The 19,777-nt window shown below is 30.6% G+C and overlaps 1 protein-coding gene across 1 annotated transcript; it reads left to right on the top strand.

Moving 5' to 3' along the window:
• The first annotated feature begins 406 nt into the window (after window positions 1–406).
• Window positions 407–17,486, top strand: LOC133336540 (vanin-like protein 1). Its single transcript, XM_061544823.1, has 4 exons — window positions 407–511; window positions 625–1,285; window positions 1,411–2,146; window positions 17,414–17,486. The coding sequence occupies exons 1-4, from the start codon at window positions 407–409 to the stop codon at window positions 17,484–17,486; spliced, it is 1,575 nt and encodes a 524-aa protein (XP_061400807.1).
• Window positions 17,487–19,777: the final 2,291 nt, after the last annotated feature.

Genomic DNA, 19,777 nt, shown 5'->3' with positions numbered 1-19,777 from the left:
TTTTATAAAACAATATAACATCTGGCCTCTAGTGGGTCCACACTCCAATTCCCATAATTTAAACTATTATTTTCCTTAAATATTGGCCCCAAAATTAACGATTTGTTGGGCAACTTAATGCCAAGCCCGATTTCTTTGTTAACGCCTAAAAGTATGCTTTAAATTTCTTCAATTCAAGTAAGGGCATTTAAAAGTCTCCAAGAAAGTTAATTAGTTTATTTTTTGGCGGGAATGAGACAGAGAGTATCAAAACAATTATCGGAAAAGAGAAATGGAATGCATTTGCTTTGGGGCTATTAGAAAAGTACGTTCCCATCATTTCAGGTTTAGTATTACCCAAACACTGGACAAGCAAGCACGGGGGTATTGTGAACGTTTTGTGTGCCTCTTAAGACAAAGGGTTAAAATGCAGCTCTCCACGGTATTTGCTGACTTGGGACAATGCTCGAAATCATTGAGTCTTTGGCGTGCGGCCCAGCTGTTGTTGTTGTTGCAGCTTGTTATCAAATCGGTGAGTAGCGCAAAGTGTTTTGTTTATGGTACTGACCTAGAGCGATTGTTTTTTATTGGAATTTAATAAATAAACAATTCTGGGATTTTAATTTCAATTATATATCATTTTAGGAAGCCCAAAATGTGGACAGTAGTTTATTTTACTCAGCTGGAGTTGTGGAATTCCGTCCCACTTTAGTTGGAACATCTTCTGAAATATTAGCCGACCATTTAAATGCCTATATCGACATAATAACATCCCCGGAGGCAAATGATCTTGACATAATTGTCTTTCCTGAGGGTACTTTAAATAACAACTTCCACTTAACTTATGTACCATCGCCCGGGCAAAACATCATACCATGTTTACACAGTGGCAACGAGTCATCATCCTTGTATGCTGACTTTTTCATACAACTGTCGTGTACGGCCCAAAAAGTCCGCAAATATTTGGTTATTAATTTAACCGAAAAGCAAGATTGCCTACCGCCGCATTTGGATCCCCGGCCTTGTGCCACAAATGGCCTGAACATATTCAACACAAATGTGGTCTTTGACCGTGAGGGTCGTGTAATATCACGCTATCGCAAAGTCAATGTTTATGTAGAGAATAAAAACACCACCCTGCAGCCGGAGTATGCCATATTCGATACAGATTTTGGTGTACGCTTTGGCCATTTTATATGCTTTGATATGTTGTTCTATACCCCGGCCGAGGAGTTGGTACAGCGCTATGGCCTAACAGATTTTATTTTCACCAGTCTCTTCTATTCGGAGTTGCCGTTTCTATCAGGTGAGTTGTTGTGGAGGAGGATAGCAAACAAAGTGTTGTGTTTTGTTGCCTTCTTCTTTATCACTGTGTTTATTATGGTCTATGGCCTGATTGTCTGATAATAAATTAATCTCGTTCGTTTTCAGCCACTCAACTACAACAGGGCTGGGCATGGGGTAACAATGTTAATTTATTGGCAGCTGGTGCCAGTTTTCCAAGAACTGGTACAACGGGAACGGGAATTTACTCGGGCCCCGATAGAGAAGCGATGTCGGTAATGGTAACATCAGGTGATGGTGAGCGGAAATTATATAAGGCCCGGGTGAGGAAAATTGCAACTGGGGATTTTAAAGAAGAAGAAAAATTAGCTCAATCAGATACCCATTTACCTCACAGAGATGAGCAGCCAATTCAAGTACCCTCAACCTCTGGCCATTTGCCGGGTATACGCCTTCTCAAAGATCCCCAAATAGAAAGTTTCCAGTCAATACTACTGACAAATGACACAAAGATTTTTGAAAAAATCTGCCATGACGATTTTTGCTGTGAATTCTCAATTTGGACACAACCACTGCAAGTGCCAAGTAATAAAACTGCCTACAAATATCGCATGGGTGTATTTTCCGGTAGCCGCACCTATGAAAAAGATCAACGTAATAATATTAAAGTTTGTGCCATTTACACTTGTCGCAATGAAGATCCCGCCAGTTGTGGTGAGTTATTGGAATCAAATGAATTTTATACGGATTTGTATATGGACTATATAATGGTTAAGGGTAAATTCCCTAAGGCCCGTGAATTGTTGATAATGCCCAGTACATTGGATGCGGATTTAAATCCCTTGGGGGGCCAGGAGGTGGGATGGAAAAATGAACCACAAAAGTAAGAAGTTTTTTATTTTTGTTTTGAAAAAAATTAATCATGTTTTTTTATTTGTTTTTTTTTTTTTTGTCATATAGTAAACACATTTATTTTGATATTTGGTTAACAGCTGACCGCCGAAATATTATGACATTTGGTATTTATGCTAATTATTACGATTCAGGTGTTGGCTCAATTGCCGCGAGTAAAATTTTGGGTCTATGCTTGGTTGGCATAGCTGTTTCGTATTATAAAATATTCAGTGGTGAATTTTGAATCCAAAAACAAATTATGGAAATTTTTCTACAAAGAAAAAAATGTAAATTAAGCTATGGAAAAAAGTATTCAGTTCCTATGTAGATAATACATATGTATGTAGTGGCAAATTTACTTATTTCAAACATGAATTTAATTATATGTAAATAATATTTTTTGTTTATTATTATTTTTTTTCAATTTTGGATTTTTTTATTTTATATTTTTATTAAAATTTTTAAAAATTCCATTCCGCTTATAAAAGTACTTCAGCTAAAATAAAAAAATTTTTGTATTAAAATTTCTTTAAATTTGATACAAAATTTATAATAAATATTTGGTAATAATCTTTTGTATATGAAATTTTTTGTGGTAGTAAAAAAAAATAAAATTTAAAAAATAAATTCTAAAATTTAAAAAAAATATTTCAATATAAAATTTTAAAATTTTATTTTGAAATATTTTTTTCAACTTTAGGAATTTATTGTTTTAATTTTTTTAACTTTAATTTGAAATTATAATTATTTTATTTAAGTTTAAAAGTTTTTTAAAGTTTAAAAGCGATCCAACTTTAATTAATCTTTTGTTTAATATTTTTTTCTAATTTTGGAATTTTCTTTTTATTCTTTTTAAGACATTTTTAAAATTCTATTCCATTTTTCAAAAAGATTTTACAATAAACAAAAAAAATTGTTTTAAAATCTCTTTAAATTTAATTTAAAATTTATAATCAATTTTTAGGCCTTTAAAAACATTAATTTAAAATCCAAAATCATTGTTCTCGAGATTTCCTGCACCCTCCACCCCTCAAACATTTATAGACAATTAATTGCAATCAATCGTTTTTCCTTTTCATCCCTTCCTTTGTTTGTATTTTGCTCCGGACTAATGACACACCCCTTATTAAATAAATACCCAGTCTCCCAGATTTCCCCCCAAATTTCATGCTTAAAATGAAATCCTTATTATTATTGTTATTGGAAAATCTTTTAATGATGACAAAATGATACCCAAAAAAAAATGTTTTCAAAAAAATCAAAAACCTTTCGACAGTCTACGGATTGTTATGTCAAAAACCAAAAGTTTTTTTCTAAAGGATATGAATGAATGGATGAATGGTTGGATGAATGGCAGTAGCAGCATCATCAGCAGGTAGCCAAGCACAGCACAGCGTGTGTTGAGTTTTGTTGTTGCTATATGAAAAGAAACGAAATGTTTGAGAGATTTTTGTTTGGCGTTAACCAAAAAAAAAAAAAAAAAATGAAAAAAACAAGTTGTAAAGAAGAAGAGTCCTTTTTTGTTGAAAAAAACTTTAACAAGGTCGGCCATCAAGAGGAGCATACGCACATGAATACACAAATGTATACAGACAAACACACGTTTATATAAATATATATATAGATAGGCAAGGAGTGGATTTACAGCAAATTCGACCAAAAAAGTCAGGGAAATATATTTAAAAAAAAAACTTCAGAAAAAAAATTTTAGAAAAAAATTATAAAAAAAAAATTTAGAAGTGTTCCAAATTGATTTTCACAAGTAAAAATTTCAAAATTATTTTTTTTTTAAAAAAACTCAGATAATCCGAAATAATAAAAGACCAATTTTTTGGTATCATTTTTTAGTCAAGCACACAAAAATATATTTATTTCTATAAGAAAAATATTTTTTTTCGAATATCCGAAATTTGGTTAATTTTTTTTTGGTTAATGTTTTTTTCATAAAAAATCAAAATTCAAAACCGGTCAAAATTTTTTGGTAACCAATTTCTTATTTGTTAATTTTTACACTTATTTACTTTGTAGAAAATAAAATTAAATAAATAAAATCCCAAATTAAAAACCGACCAATTTTTTGGTATCAAATATTAAAAAGAATCATATTTTAGTAATTTAATTTTTTTATTTTTTAAAAAGAAAATATTTTTAAAATTTCCAAAAAAATTGACCATTTTTTTTTGGTATAAAAAAAACAAAATGTCAACCCCGAAATGGTATTGTAAATTTTTAAAAAATCATTAATTTTGTAATTTAAAAAATATATTCTGAAAATTTCCAAAATAATAATCGACCAATTTTTTGGTAAAATAAAAAAAAATAATACCAAAACGTCAACCCTATTTCCCATATAGTTATTGTAAATTTTAAAAAATCAAGCAAACATCACTCATTCTTTGCCCAACACCACCCCCGCACTCTTACCATAAGGTCAGCAGCATATCAAGCAGTCAACTCTACCCTCCACTTATGCTTCATCACCAAAAAAAAAAATCCCCCGAAAATACAACAGCAACAAGGCGCTGGTTGTTCAAACAGCAGGACCAAAACACAGAACAGAAGCAACAGCATACAACAGATAACAACACGACCTAGAAGGCCAAAAACAACAACAACAAAAACAAACGAACTCCACAGAAGAGGAAGACAATGAAGGTACCAAAAGATAAAAACAACAAATCATCAACCACTGCTCTGTACCTGTGTGCTGGAGGATTTTTTGATATGAAACAACAGCGAATTGTTTGTGTGTTGGTGTGAGTGTCAAGGAAGATGGCACGCACAAATAAATTTTAAGCAGCAACAAAAAACAACGTATATACATATACATTTTAAAATAAATAAAACGAAATGAAAGATGATAAACTGCCATAGATGTTGGTCATAAGGCCAACGTGGCAGAATGTCATATTGGATAGGTATTTGCTGATGTTGAAAATTATTATACTCCGGGGAGGGAGTTACTGGAAGTTTCTTTTAAAAATTGTCTATCAATTTTCTCCAACAGGAATAGCTAATGTAGACCCTGATTTCGTAAAATTATTTAAATGTTTATTTTTTAAATTTTTTGTATCATTTCATTTTTATGTTATTTTTATTTTTGCCCAACCCACTGTGCAAAGCAACACCTTAAAAACACACAAATCTATCCCAACTAAGTTATATAGGTAAGTATGCCCCATAACACTTGATGCCTCGTGTAAACATTAGTTTCCATACAGAGAATAGGAGAACAACAGTCACCTAATGCAGGCCAAGTACGAAGTACTACTCTCTAACTCTCAATGTTTAGCAAAAAACAACTACATTCCCCAATTCCCCAGTTTTCCAACAACACCAATAAGAAAATAAAAAAACGAAAAACAAAACAGAACAGAACACCCGAAAAATATTTCATTCATTTCAACTGTTGCTCCACTTGTTAGCATTTCAAATGAGACGCGTCCACTCACTCAATCAACAACATGCAACAAACTGTTATTTTTTGCTTCTTTGTTTTTGTCGGTAAAGAGAGAAAGAATCGTTTGTTGGGGGTGAGAGAGCGAAAAAGCACACTGGAGAAATAAATAGAAATGAGAGAGTAATATAGGAGATTAAACCGTTACACAGCTATAATCTCCAAACATAACAGAGCACACCTGTTAAAATTACATTGTTTTTCATAGGGTATCCACTACATTAAAGACAACCAGAAATGGTTATAAAAAATACCCAAAATAGGAAAAATATCGACCAAAATAAATGATAGGAGGATAATATACCAAAAATTGTTGTAGATAATCGACCAATTCAGAAGATTTACCAAAAAATTTCAAAAAGTCCCAAAAAATATTGGTCGAAAAATTAATAACAGACAAAAACAATAGAAACCAGTAAGGAAAGTAGTAAAGTCGGACGGGGCCGACTATATGATACCCTTCACCACTATGGGTATATTAAACAGGGCTATTAACATGAAATTGGATGAAATAAAATATGTGATAGTTATCTAAATGTGAATCCACCTAGATCTATCGATAAAGTATGTAAATCGACTTCAAACAAATATAAAGAGGTCATCCGTTGGGCTATGTCTATGCTTCTAGAAAACGCAACTACGTAATTCTATGCTTTTTGTACGTTGTGCAAAATTTGATGTCAATCTGACATCAATCGGGCGAAAATATATATGGAAGCTCTATCCAAATATTAAGCGATTTCAAACAAACTTGTCACAGGTTAGGTTATACTAATTTCAGAACGTTTTGTTCCTATTGGTTCCTTGGTGCGTCAATTACTTAAAATCAATCTATAATAAAAGGGAGCTATATCTAAATCTAGACCGATTTTCAGGAAACAAGGCAGACATCACTCTAGGCTCAATTCAGTACGTTATGCCAACTTTCGTGCAAATCGAAAGATATATAGGGACTTTTGTGCACCATTTACATGAAATCGGACGAAACTATATGTGGGAGCTATATAGAAATATGGACCGATGTTCTCGAAACCTTGCAGACATCACTCTAGGCTCAATTCAGTACACCATGCCAAATTTCGTGAAAATTGGAGGATATATTGGACTTTGGTGCACCATTTACATGAAATCGGACGAAATTATATATGGGAGCTATATCTAAATCTAGACCGATTTTCTCGAAACTTGGCAGACATCACTCTAGGCTCAATTCAGTACGTTCTGCCAAATTTCGTGCACATCGAAAGATATATAGGGACTTTGGTGCACCATTTACATGAAATCGGACGAAACTTTGTATGGGAGCTATATCTAAATCTGGACCGATTTTCTCGAAACTTAGCAGACATCATTCTAGGCTCAATTCAGTACGTTCTGCCAAATTTCGTGCACATCGAAAGATATATAGGGACTTTGGTGCACCATTTACATGAAATCGGACGAAACTATATATGGGAGCTATATCTAAATCTGGACCGATTTTCTCGAAACTTGGCAGACATCATTCTAGGCTCAATTCAGTACCTTATGCCAAATTTCGTGCAAATCGAAAGATATATAGGGACTTTGGTGCACCATTTACATGAAATCGGACGAAACTATATATGGGAATATCTAAATCTGAAAATTTGGCAGACATCACTCTTCGCTTTAATCAGTACGTTATGCCAAATTTCGTGCAAATCAAAAGATATATAGGGAATTTGGGGCACCATTTACATGAAATCGGAGAAAACTATATATAGGAGCTATATCTAAATCTGGACCGATTTTCACGAAACTTGGCAGACATCATTCTAGGCCTAAATGATTAGGCTGTACCAAATTTCGCCGTTTACATTAAATCGGTTAAATATATATATGGGAGCTATATCTAAATCTGAACCGATTTTTCCCAATTTCAATAGGGTTCGTCCTTGGGCCGAATAAGTGACCTATGCCAAATTTCATCCAAATCGGATCATAAATGCGACCTGTAAAAATACATGGACGGACGGACAGAAAGACATGCGTAAATCGACTCAGAAAGTGATTCTATGCATTTTCTCAAAAGGAACCATATGTCTATATCGTTTCCTTTTGCCTGTTACAAACATATGCACAAAATTAATACCCTGTACCACAGTGTGGTGAAGGGTATAAAAATATACCAACAAATTGGGAAAAAGTGGAAATATGCATATAAACCTCCGATTTTAATAATATGCAAAGAAAATATTCGGAAAAAAAAATTTTTAGTCGGAAATGTTAAAAAAAGATATATTCCTATTTTCTTTACCATAACTGTAAAAATTTAAAATGGGAACTGAAATAAAATCGACCAATTTAGAAAATATAATCGAAAAAAATTTTGGACCAATTTAGAAAATATACCTAAAAATTGGTCAAAAATACCAAAATAATTATAATCAGGGCAAATATACTAAAAATTGAAATAGAATACAATCGACTAATTTAGAAAATGAACAAAAAGGTGGTCGAAAAAATCTTATTATTTTTTTGTCGAAAATTTTAAAATAATATTTTCTATAACATAAATAAAATAATAATACGGTAACATTAAAAGTAAGCCAAAATGGAATGATAGTTTTTGTTTTATTAGTTTGGTCGGAAAAAACATGGTTGAAGAACACCTCAAAATTTTTGGTCGGAAAATTATTTTTCGAAGAAATATTAATAAATTTATAGAAAAAAAACTTACCTTAATGAAAATTGAAATCGACCAATTTAGAAAAAATGGTCGAAAAATCTAAGAAAAATTTGGAAAAAAATCAATTTTGAAAAAAATGACAATGAAATTGATAAATTTTTGGTAATCGAAACAGTTTATGAAAAAATTTGAAATTTAAAATTTTTGGTATTTTTTATTAATATCTCAATTGTATTTCCATTTTGATTTTTGTATATTTCCTTTTTCCAAAAAATCAATCTTTTTTATTTGATTATTGATTCTTTTTTGGGTTCTTCGACCATTTTTTATTTTTCGACCAATTTTTTCTAAATTGGAATTTGGATTTTTTGACCCTTTTTGATTTTTCGACCATTTTTTTCTTTTTTTTCTAAATCGGTCACTTATTAAGAAAATACCAAAACAAATAAAAACAGGAATTTGGTCGAAAAATCCCAAATAATTTTGACTGGAAATTAAAAAAAAAATCAAAAATTTATTATTGACGTATAAACCACAAAACTAGAAATCTTTATAAAAAAATACAAAATAAAAAAATTGTTAAAAAATAAAAAATTGTCGGAAATTTTTGAAAATTTTCAATGTCCAAGAAAAAAAATTTATAATTGGTAATTTTTATATCAACATTTTATTTAAAAAATTGAGCAAAAACCAAATTTTTTTTAATATTTTTGGTCGAAAAATTCATTAACATCCAAAAATTACAGAATTCCTTCACACTACCGTTATCTTTAACATTTTCTTTCAAAACTCTACACTGTTAAAGAGACCACACAAACAACTGAGAGGAAGAGAGCGACTAGCTCTCATTTCCATAATCTCTAAAGAGAACATGCACACACGAGCCACATCATTGCCATTCATTCACCTTCGTTCGGGGGGGTTTTCCATGTCGAAGAACAACTAAAAGAAAATTCCTCTGCTGGTGTATTGATGAAAATCCAGTAGGCTTTTAGCCTCCGAGCGGATAACTATACGATTTTCACGAAAGCGCAGTGTTTCTATTCCTGACAGTCCTGACAGATGTGTTAATGGTGTACACAGATAGAGATAGAAAGAAAGAGAGAGTTGTTAACTTATAAAAAATTCAAAAAGTAAAAAAAAAAATTGGAAAAGAAAAGCCAGAAATAAAGAAAATTCAAGCATTTTCAGTTCAATTTTTCACAGAATTTGTTTAAACAAAAAATAATAAACCCCCCAGCCCCAACACAAAAGTGGGGGAAGAAATTACAACAAAAAATAAAACGGAAAGCAATTTTTTCGGGTTAACGTTTGAGAAAAAAAATTGTGCCAAATTATTTATGAAAAAATTAAAAAAAAAATTGATAAGAAAAACCAAAAAAAATAATTAACAACCAAAAAAGGAAAAATAAATTAACAAAAAAAAAAAAAAAAAAAAAAAAAAAATAAAATGTAGTGGTAATTGTGAATATGAGTTAAGTGAAAAATTATTAAAAAAATAAAAATAAAATAAATTTAACTTAAGTCTTAAAATATAATAAAAGTTAGCAGCTGCAACTTTTAACCAATTGGGATTCTACAATAACAACACCAACCATCTACAAGGAAAACACAAACCCCAGTTAAAAAAGGTATTAATTTATGGCCACGCCTACCTACCGCCCCTTGAGGGTTTCCAATTTTTTGTGGGAAAGAAAAAACCTTGATATTGTATATTTTTCGGATACATTTTCCTGCTGTTATTTTTTCCATCATCTTCAGAGGAATTTTATAAAAACAAAAAAAAATTAAATGAAAAAACTTTTGTCTGTACATTCGTTAAACGATCGGGAACGAGCTTCATATATACATCAACGGACCTACTAGTACGCAACACGCACACACCTTCGCAGTTATTTGCACACAGACACTCACAGATATACGACCATGTGTACTTTTAAGTTATATAGCAGCAAGTACTTTATATACATATATACATATCTGTATATATGTGTGTGTGTTTGTATGTTCGTTTGTATATTTTCAAAAGTATATAATTTTCTCTTTAATGTTTGAAAAAAAAAACAAAAATAATTATAATAAATTACTCCCTCTGTCTTCTACACACCCCCTCTCTCACCTTTACCTCTCCACCCAGCTAGCTGAGCTACTTACCTGAAATCAGTTCTAAAGAAAATTAAATTTTATTATTTTTTTTTCTTTATCAAAACTTATTTAAAAAGTAATTAATTTTACACTTTCTTCATGGGCGAATTGAGAAGTTTTAAATGAGAATTAAATGAGAAATATGGCAATGAGATGAAACAATTAAACTTTGTAAAGATGAGCTATTTTTCTTAGTCATAGCTATTTTATTGGGGAAATTTGTTTTTTTTTTGGCATTTTTCTTCAATGACCGATTTGAAAATGACACAGCATTTTTTATACTCACTCACACGCCTTCGAAATATGTCTATGGAATTCCACGTATAAGTAATGAGAATAATCATACGTTAAAAATTCAAATTAATCATACGACATTTAAAAAAAATTATAATAATAATGATAATAATAAAATAAAAATAATATATAAATTTGTATTAGAATAAAAAATCCAATAAAATTCAAAGCATATTATGAAAGATTTCAAAAATATTGAAAACAATTATTGAATTTTTTTTTTATAAATAATTAAAACATTTTTTTATTTTTTCACAAAAAATAATGTTGAAGACATTTTTTTACAAAAACATTTGCTAGAAATTAAAAATATTTTTCATTTTTTCAACGAGGATTAAAAAATTCCTTCACACAGTTTACCAATGCGTATACGTAACGTGAATAATCATACGTTTAGTATTTCAATTAATATAAATCATACGCCAGCTTTTACGAGAGACATAGAAATATAAATTGCAATTGCATTTTAAATATGAATAATTCAGGGCATATCATACTGAATTTTTAAAATATATTTTTTTAATGGCATAAAGAATTAAAAAATAAATGGAAAAATTAAAATTTTTTGTTACGGATTGAGAATTTTTTGTGTGTACTAAAACGTTTTCTGAAGATTTTTTATAAAAGATTCCCAGGAGTTAAAACATATTTTTCGTTTTTAACGAAATTCTGCGTATACGTAACGTTAATACTCATACGCTTTTATTTCAATTAACATAAATCATACGCCACCTTTTTTTAAGAGAGGGAGAGAGAGAGAGAGTGTATGTGAAATGCGTATTGGAATTATATTTTAAATATTAATTCAAGTTCAGGGCACACATGGGTTTTAAAAAATATTTTTTAAATCGAAAAATGTATTTTTTTTTTTTTGGGATTTTAAAAATATATTTTTAAAGCGAAAAATTTTAATTTAGTTAGAAAAATTTTAATTTTGAAAAATTTGATGATTTTTGTCATTTCAAAGACATTTTCCGAATTTTTTTTTAAAGTATTCCCAGAAGTTAAAAGATATTTTTATTAAAAAAATATAATGAAATAATTTACCACTAAAATTCAGCGTATACGTAACATGAATAATCATACGTTTATGTTATAATTAATATAAATTATACGCCACCTTTTTCGAGAGAAGGAAGTTAAATTTCCATTATATTTTAAATATGAATACAAATTCTAAGGTCACATCACAAGAGATTAAAATTAAAAAATTAATATCATAAAAATTTAGAAAGAAATTAAATTGAACAAATTTATTTTTTTATGGATTGAGGAAATCCTCAATCCATAAAAAAATAAATTTGTTATTTGAAAATCATTTTCTGATTTTTTTTTATAAAAACATTCCAAGGAGTTGAAAAATATTTTCCGTTTTATCAAGGAGGATTACAAAATTTCTCTCACACAAATATACTCAATTTATCGATTTAATTCAGCGTATACGTAACGGGAATAATCATACGCATTTTTTCCTAAAAATAAATATAAATCATACGCCACCTTTTACGAAAAAGATAGAAATAAAAATTGGAATTATATTTTAAATATGTATACACATTTTAAGGGCACATTACACGGAATTTTCAAAATATTTTTCTTTGTTGAGAACTTAGGTAGAAATTTCTGTTTTAAAAATGTGCTCAAGCGTAAGATATTTTTCTCATAATTTTTTTAACGATTATATTAAAACTTTTCACAAATTGTACCATCGTATATTCAGGCTAAAGGATAGGAATGGATTCCATATCACAATTCATATCCCTGGACATTTTCCCGCTGGTCTCATAACATTTTTTCTTCATAAAACAAAATATATGGACCTAAGTATTTTGAAGTAAAATTCAATACGTTTATTTTATTGAAATCGTTTTTTGCATATCTAATTTTTATACAATATAATATTACCGACAAAAATCGACGTATACTTAACGTCAATCATCATACGTTTAATAAAATTAAGCATACGCCATAAAGCAGAGGCTATTATTAAAACAATAAATAAATTTACAAATAAATAAATGGTTAAAAAATATAATAAATAAATAAATGAAAATATATTACCGAATATGGAATTTTTGCAATAGGAGATATGTTTATATAGCAAAATTGATACACTGATCTGGGGATTTTTTAATACAAATATTCTCCATTATAGGTTAGAAAAAGTTTTTTTTTTTCAAAGAGAAAAGTCTGGTCTTTGGGTTGAGACAATTTCTTTCTTAAAGAAAAAATAGTGTTAAAAATCCACTCCTATTTGTCCGATAGTCTACGAAGAAATAATCTTTAAAAATTCACGACTATAGTTTACGAACAATTGAAGACGGTCAGAATTTTTTTATTCGAAAGTAAACAAATATACACAGGCAGTGTCTAGGAGAAAAAAATCCATCCCTAACTTTCTGGGTCTAAAAAAATTTAAACATCTTCGTTTTTCTGGGTCTCAGAACAAATATTTTTTTAATAACTGCAGGTATTTTTAGCCCTAGGAATATATGTAAATTATATTGCAGCCCTTTAGGATTATATATATATATATATATATATCCTCGTCTTGTAGGCAGAAGAAGACACATTTTTCCTGGGCATAAAAAATATTATTTAAAGAAATCCTCGCCTCTCAGGCCCTCGACAAATAATATATATATATATATATATATATATTTTAAGACCATGCCTGGGACTCTGAAGGATTTTTTTAAAACCGGAAAGGACTGTGATGCCTGGGTTTGAAGAAGTTTTTTCAAAGAGAAAAGTCTGGTCTTTGGGTTGAGACAATTTCTTTCTTAAAGAAAAAACAGTGTTAAAAATCCACACCTATTTGTCCGATAGTCTACGAAGAAATAATCTTTAAAAAGTCACGACTATTTGTCTGATAGTCTACGAACAATTGAAGACGGTCAGAACTTTTTTCTTATGCTTTCTGTGCTGAGAATTGGCAATATTTTTTTTCTTAAAAAAATTAATAAATTCTATAATTCGATATTTATTCCTGAAGTAAAAATTTCTCCATTCTATTCTTACGTAGAGAGTTTTTTCTAAAGGGACGGTCTATAATCCAATCAACAAATCTTAATTTTTTTAGGCTTGAATAAAATATTTTCCACACACGAAAAATTAGGCTTAGTATGAAAATTATTTATTCGAAAGTAAACAAATATACACAGACAGTGTCTAGGAGAAAAAAATCAATTCCCAAATTTCTGGGTCTCAACAAAAATTGAAACATCTTCGTTTTTCTGGGCCTCAGAACAAATATTCCATGTCTTTTTAGTTCCAGGTCTTTTTAGCCCTAGGAATATATGTAAATTATATTCCAGCCCTTTAGGTTTATAAATATATTTTAAATCTTCGTTTTGTAGTCATAAGAAGACACATTTTTCCTGGGCATAAAAAATAATTTTTAAAGAAATCATCGCCTCTCGACAAATAATATATTTTTTAAGTTCATGCCTTGCTGGGACTCTGAAGGATATTTGTAAAACCTCAAAGGACTGTGATGCCAAAGAAAAATGTAAAAACAATATTAGCTGAACTTTGAAAAAATAGTACGGGGTCAAATATTTTTTGGAGAAGAAATATATCTTTCAATTTTTGTTATAGAAAAACTCTAGTATAGTTAGAAGAAAATAGTGAATTGATTGTAGAATTTGTGCCTACTACAGACTAGAGGTACATAGAGCTACTCATTACTACATAAATCCTAAGCAAATTTCGCAATATTTAATTGTTGCTTTGTTGTTTTTGTTATTATTCGATTTAGGTAGGAGTATAAGTAAGTACAAGAATGTCGTTATCATATATAAATTTGTTGGTCAAACCAAAAAAAGAAACAAAAACAATATAATAACAAATAGTAGTCCATAAATTAAGCCATAAAACATTCCACGACCAAAGAAAAAAAACTATTTACAGTCATACAAATCGTTACTAATGAGCAATAGAGTGATTTAACGAGAGGGAGGGGAAGAGGAGAGAGTAGAGGAGAAGAGAGGCAGGCAGTAACGAGAAGTGGAGGTGGAACATCAAGTGGCCAGAGGGAACCAAAACAAGTACATTAATTAATTTGCCACCAATTGTTGCGAAATTAAAAGCAAACACAGCAAATAATTGCCATTAGAAAGCAACAACAACAACAAGAAAAAACACAACATCAACTACAACAATAAAAGAAATAACAAATGAAACAAAAAATACAGTCGTAGTAATAATGGGCCAGCAGAGTTCAGAAAATGAAAAAAAAAAAAACACTGAAAACATGGCTGAATAGTGGGAGCACGAAGATTTATTTGTTCTTGTCGATACTGGAAATGCATCTGTTTTGTTTAAAGATTTTGCCAGTGTGTTTGTGTGTTTTTGGAAACATCAAGCACACCTACACAATTACACGTGCTGTAGTTGTTGGTGTGTCTATGTTGTACAAAACCTTGAGAGATTAACATCAGCTGTAATAACAGAGAACAACAAAAAACTAGAAAACAAAAGCAACAACAACAAAAAAAGACGAAAAATAACACAGAAAGAAAGCAACAGCAATAACTGTTAGTAAACTAGTAAACACACAAAAATTGCCCAAAATGTGTGTGAGTGTGTTTGTGTGTGTGTTCGTTTGTATAATTTTCAATACACACAAGCCTAGCCACATAGAGAAAATACAATGGAAACTGGACAAAACAATGACGTTACAAATGGCATATGTGACAGTAGATGTGTGTGCTTGTGTGTTTATATATACATATGTCGAAATGTCATTCACTTTGTACAGCAATTTCTCTCCCTCCCCACCCCAATATTCATATAGCAAACATGTCAGGTATGGAATTTAAATGAACGCAATATTCGTTTTATTGTTGTTGTTTTTTCGTCAACAATTGTTGATTTTATTGACAATGTTGCTTCTGCAGATAAAAAAATGCATTTGAATCTGCAATAAACCTAATGGACATAGCAAAAAATTTTAAACTACGTTCTAAAGGCTGTCCATAACAAAAATCGGAAAAAATATTTTATATTTAATAAAATCGACGTCGTTTGTTAAACGTTAAAAAATTTAAAAATCTATGTAAAATGGTCGTTAAAAAACAAATTTTTAAAAAGTCTACGCCTGGTAAAAAAATGTTTATTTTTTTAAATCTACGGCTGGTAAAGTCCAAATCTGAACCGATTTTCACGAAACTAATCTAATTCAGTACTTTATGACAAATTTCGTGCAAATCGAAAGTTATATAGGGTCTATGGTACACCATTTACATAAAATCGGAAGAAAATATATATGAGATCTATATCAAAATTGAACCGATTTTCATGAAACTTAACACACATCATTCTAGAACTAATTCAGTACGCTATGCCAAATTTCGTGGAAATCGAAAGATATATAGGGACTTTGGTGCACCATTTACATTAAATCGGACGAAAAAATATATGGGAGCTATATCTGTATCTGAACCAATTTTCACGAAACTTAGCACACATCATTCTGGACCTGATTCAGTACTCTATGCCAAATTTCGTGAAAATCGAAAGATATATAGGGACTTTTGTTCACCATTTACCTTAAATCGGACGAAAATATATATGGGAGCTATATCTAAATCTGAACCGATTATCACGAAACTTAGCACACATCATTCTGGACCTGATTCAGTACTCTATGCCAAATATCGTGAAAATGGAAAGTTATATAGGGACCGTTTACATTAAATCGGTTAAATATATATATGGGAGCTATATCTAAATCTGAACCGATTTGTCACCAATTTCACACATTCATTCTAGACTTAATTCAGTGACCTATGCCAAATTTCATTCAATTTGGATAGATATATAGGGACTTTGTTTGCTTACATTAACATGGACAGATGTGGGAGACAGACTGGATTTGTCATTTGCACACAATCGAATTCAGCCAAATGTCGTGCAAAGTGATTATATGGTTCACCATTTACCTCAAAAGGAACCATGTATATGTCTATCTCGTTTCCTTTTGCCTGTATACAAACCTGTACACACAGTGTGGACCTGATTCAGTACTCTATGCCAAATATCGTGAAAATGGAAAGTTATATAGGGACTTTGGTACACCATTTACATAGAATCGGACGAAAATATATATGAGAGCTATATCTAAGTCTGAATCGATTTTTCCCAATTTCAATAGGGTTCATCCTTGGGCCGAATAAGTGACCTATGCCAAATTTCATTCAATTATAATAAATGCGACCTGTACTTTGTTTACAATTTAACATGGAAAAAAAACCATGCATAAATCGAATCTGAAAGTGATTCTATGCATATTCTCAAAAGGAACCATGTGTCTATCTCGTTTCCTTTTGCCTGTTACAAACACATGCACAAAGACATAATACCCTGTACCACAGTGTGGTGAAGGGTATAAGTAGGTTGAAAAAATTTACACTTTTTGAAGGCCCAAAAGTGTGGTGTAGGGTATAAAATCTACGCTTTGTTAAACTCTAGAAAAATGTTTTTTTATTCTACTCCTTCTGAGGACCACCAAATACATTTTTTGAAAAATGTATTTTTGGTTCTAAAAATTTGGACTCTTTTTGGGCCCTAGATAGCAATTTTCCCCAAGATATTTCCCATCCAAGACAGACTATTTTTAACTCCCTTTGTGTCCTTTTAATATTTCCTTATATTTTCCCAACTAATGTCTTTCATTAATAAGTTGTTCTTTTCAACTTTGTTTTCAGAAATCCGCCTACTCTCTCGGAACAGCAACAACAACCACAACAGCAACTAGCGAAACAAAGTACAAAAGCATAATAAAATACTTTACCTGAGAAAAAGAAACCTGCAGAAAAACAAAACAATAATAACAACAAAATAAAACAAAACCACAGAAAATTATCAAGTAGCAAAAGGAAAAAATTCTATTCAATTCAAACAACAACACAAATTGTGAGAAAATAAGCAATATATGTGTGTGTATGTGTGTCTACGTACGTATTTATGTGTTAGTGTATGTGAGTGAGTGTGTGTAAGTGTTCAGAGTGCATAAATAAAAATTTAGTTTGAAACCCAAAGTTGAATAAATAATAAATAAATTGGAAGCAGAAGTAGCAGCAGCAGAGGCCGCAGCAGCGACAACAACAACGCTATCAAAGGTGGGTATTTACAACCACAAAAAAAAAAAAAAATAGAAATAAATATAAAATCAGAAAATAAATATCCCTGGATAGTTTATTAAATATTTTTAAATAAATAAATAAATCCGAACAAAAAATTAAACCACAAGAAATGAAAACCAAATAAACAAGTTCCGCAACAGTCGAATATCCAACAGTTTGTAGCAGTAGTTAAGATGATAAATTGAGTGTTTTTGAAGTGGAATATGTTTTCATTAATCGTATAATAAATTACAAAAACAACAATAAAAAAGTATTTCACTAGCATGTGGAAAAAATTGCCAAATGTAAAATTATTTGTGGGAGGAAATTAAAATAATTATTATTTTGGGAATGATTCGGAATATTGAAGAAAATTTAGCAAATAAAATAATATTGAAAGAATGCGGGGGCGTATGATGAATATTTATGTAAATTACGTATTGGTGATAATTTGGAAGATAATACGTATACGTCATGTGGGACTTTATAGAAGTTATTCAAAAATAAACCAGTAACGGAAGTAGTAAAGTCGAACTGGGCCGACTATATGATACCATTCACCACTTTGGCTATATTCTACATATGTATCCTAACAGACATAGCGTTTTTTGTTATATATCTACATCTGAACCGATTTCAGGGAAACTTGCTAGAGACTAATTTTTATTACTTCAGTACGTTGTGTCAATCGGCCTAGCTATGGATCTTTTCACGAAGCTTAGCAACATCATTCTAGACTTAATTCCGTACCCTATACCAAAATTTGTGCAAATCGAATGATTTTCAGAGACTTTGGTGCACCAATAACCTAAAATCGGATGAAAATATATATGGGAGCTATATCTAAATCTGAACCGATTTTCACGAAACTTTGCACACATCATTCTATACTTAATTCATTACGCTATGCCAAAATTCGTGCAAATGAAAAGATTTCCAGGGACTTTGGTGCAAAAATTACGTAAAATCGGATGAAAATATATATGGCAGCTATATGTAAATCTGAACCGATTTTCATGAAACTTAACACACATCATTCTAGACCTTATTCATTACGCTATGCCAAAATTCGTGCAAATCGAAAGATATATAGGGACTTCGGTGCACCATTTACCTTAAATCGGACGAAGATATATATGGGAGCTATATCTAAATCTAAATCGATTTTCACGAAACTTAACACACATCATTCTAGAACTTATTCATTACGCTGTGCCAAATTTCGTGCAAATCGAAAGATGCATAGGGACTTTGGAACACCATTTACCTTAAATCGGACGAAAATATATATGGGAGCTGTATCTAAATCTCAACCGATTTTCACGAAACTTAACACACATCATTCTAGACCTTATTCATTAAGCTGTGCCAAATTTCGTGCAAATCGAAAGATATATAGGGACTTTGGTATACCATTTACCTTAAATCGGACGAAAATATATACGGGAGCTATATCTAAATCTGAACCGATTTTTCCCAATTTCAATAGGGTTCGTCCTTGGGCCAAACAAATGCGTTGTGCCAAATTTCATCCAATTCGGATCATAAACGCGATCTGTACTTTATTTACAATTTAACATAGACAGACGGACGGACGGACGGACATGCGTAAATCGACTCAGAAAGTGATTCTATGCATATTGTCAAAAAGAACCATGTGTCTATCTCGTTTCCTTTTGCCTGTTACAAACACATGCACAAAGTCATAATACCCTGTACCACAGTGTGGTGAAGGGTATAAAAAACATGTTTTTCTAGAGACGTGGATTTTTTAAAATATTTTTTTTTCTAGGACCGATTTTTTTTAAAGATCCACATTAGCTTGAATTTTGTTTCCATATATTTGCCTTTTTATGTGGCAAATGCAGATGCATATTCAAATAAACAAAAAAGACTAATTATTTTAAGATGTTTGCCGTTTAATATTTTTTATGGGCCTTAGGCTTT

Source organism: Musca vetustissima, unplaced genomic scaffold (assembly GCF_032173495.1).
Source record: "Musca vetustissima isolate MV318-11 ecotype Yass unplaced genomic scaffold, APGP_CSIRO_Mvet_v1 utg1129, whole genome shotgun sequence".
NCBI lineage: Eukaryota > Metazoa > Arthropoda > Insecta > Diptera > Muscidae > Musca > Musca vetustissima.
Note: the sequence above shows the minus strand (reverse complement) of the source record. Positions and strands in the feature narration are given on the sequence as shown.

Coding starts and splice junctions, on each gene's coding strand:
- LOC133336540 (XM_061544823.1), top strand. CDS start 407: ATGCAGCTCTCCACGGTATTTGCTGACTTGGGACAATGCTCGAAATCA. Junction 512..624: donor TGCAGCTTGTTATCAAATCG/GTGAGTAGCGCA, acceptor ATATCATTTTAG/GAAGCCCAAAATGTGGACAG. Junction 2,147..17,413: donor TGGAAAAATGAACCACAAAA/GTAAGAAGTTTT, acceptor CTTTGTTTTCAG/AAATCCGCCTACTCTCTCGG.